The sequence below is a fragment of the Solanum stenotomum genome, chromosome 5 (assembly GCF_019186545.1).
Source record: "Solanum stenotomum isolate F172 chromosome 5, ASM1918654v1, whole genome shotgun sequence".
In the NCBI taxonomy this organism is placed as follows: domain Eukaryota; kingdom Viridiplantae; phylum Streptophyta; class Magnoliopsida; order Solanales; family Solanaceae; genus Solanum; species Solanum stenotomum.
In genome coordinates, this window is record NC_064286.1 from 52,682,485 (window position 1) to 52,683,522 (window position 1,038).

At 38.6% G+C, this 1,038-nt stretch overlaps 1 protein-coding gene across 1 annotated transcript; it reads left to right on the forward strand.

The window, feature by feature from the left end:
- Positions 1–62: 62 nt before the first annotated feature.
- LOC125865100 (uncharacterized) lies at positions 63–830 on the forward strand. The gene has a single exon (XM_049545268.1). It carries the CDS (start codon positions 84–86, stop codon positions 606–608), a length of 525 nt encoding a protein of 174 aa, XP_049401225.1. The 5' UTR covers positions 63–83; the 3' UTR covers positions 609–830.
- Positions 831–1,038: the final 208 nt, after the last annotated feature.

Genomic DNA, 1,038 nt, shown 5'->3' on the forward strand with positions numbered 1-1,038 from the left:
TGTATCATACACTGAAGTTACAGTATAGTGGAAACAGCACTGGAGCATAGAACTGCTGTTTCAGATACAGAGAGCAACTCTAAATGGCGATTGTTTCACGGTTGAGCAATCAAGTAACTGCAGATGTTAACAGTCCTGTTTTTTTCTCTTTCCTTCTGTGTTTTATTTATTCACAGACTCCTTTGAAGCTTGTATCTGCCATAAAAGGTGGCCGTGAGAAACAAGGCAGTCTACCAAGGAAGCTGACTGTAACATGGGCTCCAGATGTGTATGATCCTATTCCAACATCAGTGTCACATGTGCCAAACCCAAACAAGGGACAAAACCATAAGAGTGGCAAGAAGAAGAATGGGAAGAATAAGCAGAAAAACAATGGCAAATCCTCACGAGGGAACAAGGGTAGAGACAAGAAGCAAGCTCGTAAACATGGGGAGAGTTCTCAGTTAAGTAACCATCCTCTGGATGATAGCAACATCGCACCTTCGTCGAGCGAGGTGCAGTCTAGCGTTGTGGATTTTGATATTGACAGCCCAGATCCTTTTTGTGGGAGAAGTTTTCTTCAGAACTCTATCACAAAACTGCACTTCCCTGTTGCAAAGGCCAGCTGAACTCCCTTTTTTGATCTTAGTGACTCTTGATGATTTCACCAGAGTGTAGTGTAAATAAATAAATGTGTGAGGGCTTTGTTGAGCAGTGAAACGAGAATCATAGTTAGTCGTGGCTAAACTTTTCAACCTTTGTTATGTCAGTTGACTCTTGAATATCTTCTATGCTATATTTCATGTTAGTTGGAACAAGTTATAATTAGGACTCTTGATTCAAGAGACAGGCCACTGCTTTTTTCAAGATGAAAGCTCCTTATTTAAGTTAGATGTACAATTTTTTTTTTTTAAAAAAAGTCCAACATTTCTCGAATCAAGTCTCTATCTACGTCGTTAGACATGTCCTAGGAAATTCAGTCAAAATATCCTCGCAGTTTTAGTAGGTGTTTGCTAATAGAAAGTAGAATATAATATTTGAAAATAAATAATAAAAGTT

What these genes read in the sequence shown, in the direction of transcription:
- LOC125865100 (XM_049545268.1), top strand. Translation starts at nt 84, where the DNA reads ATGGCGATTGTTTCACGGTTGAGCAATCAAGTAACTGCAGATGTTAAC.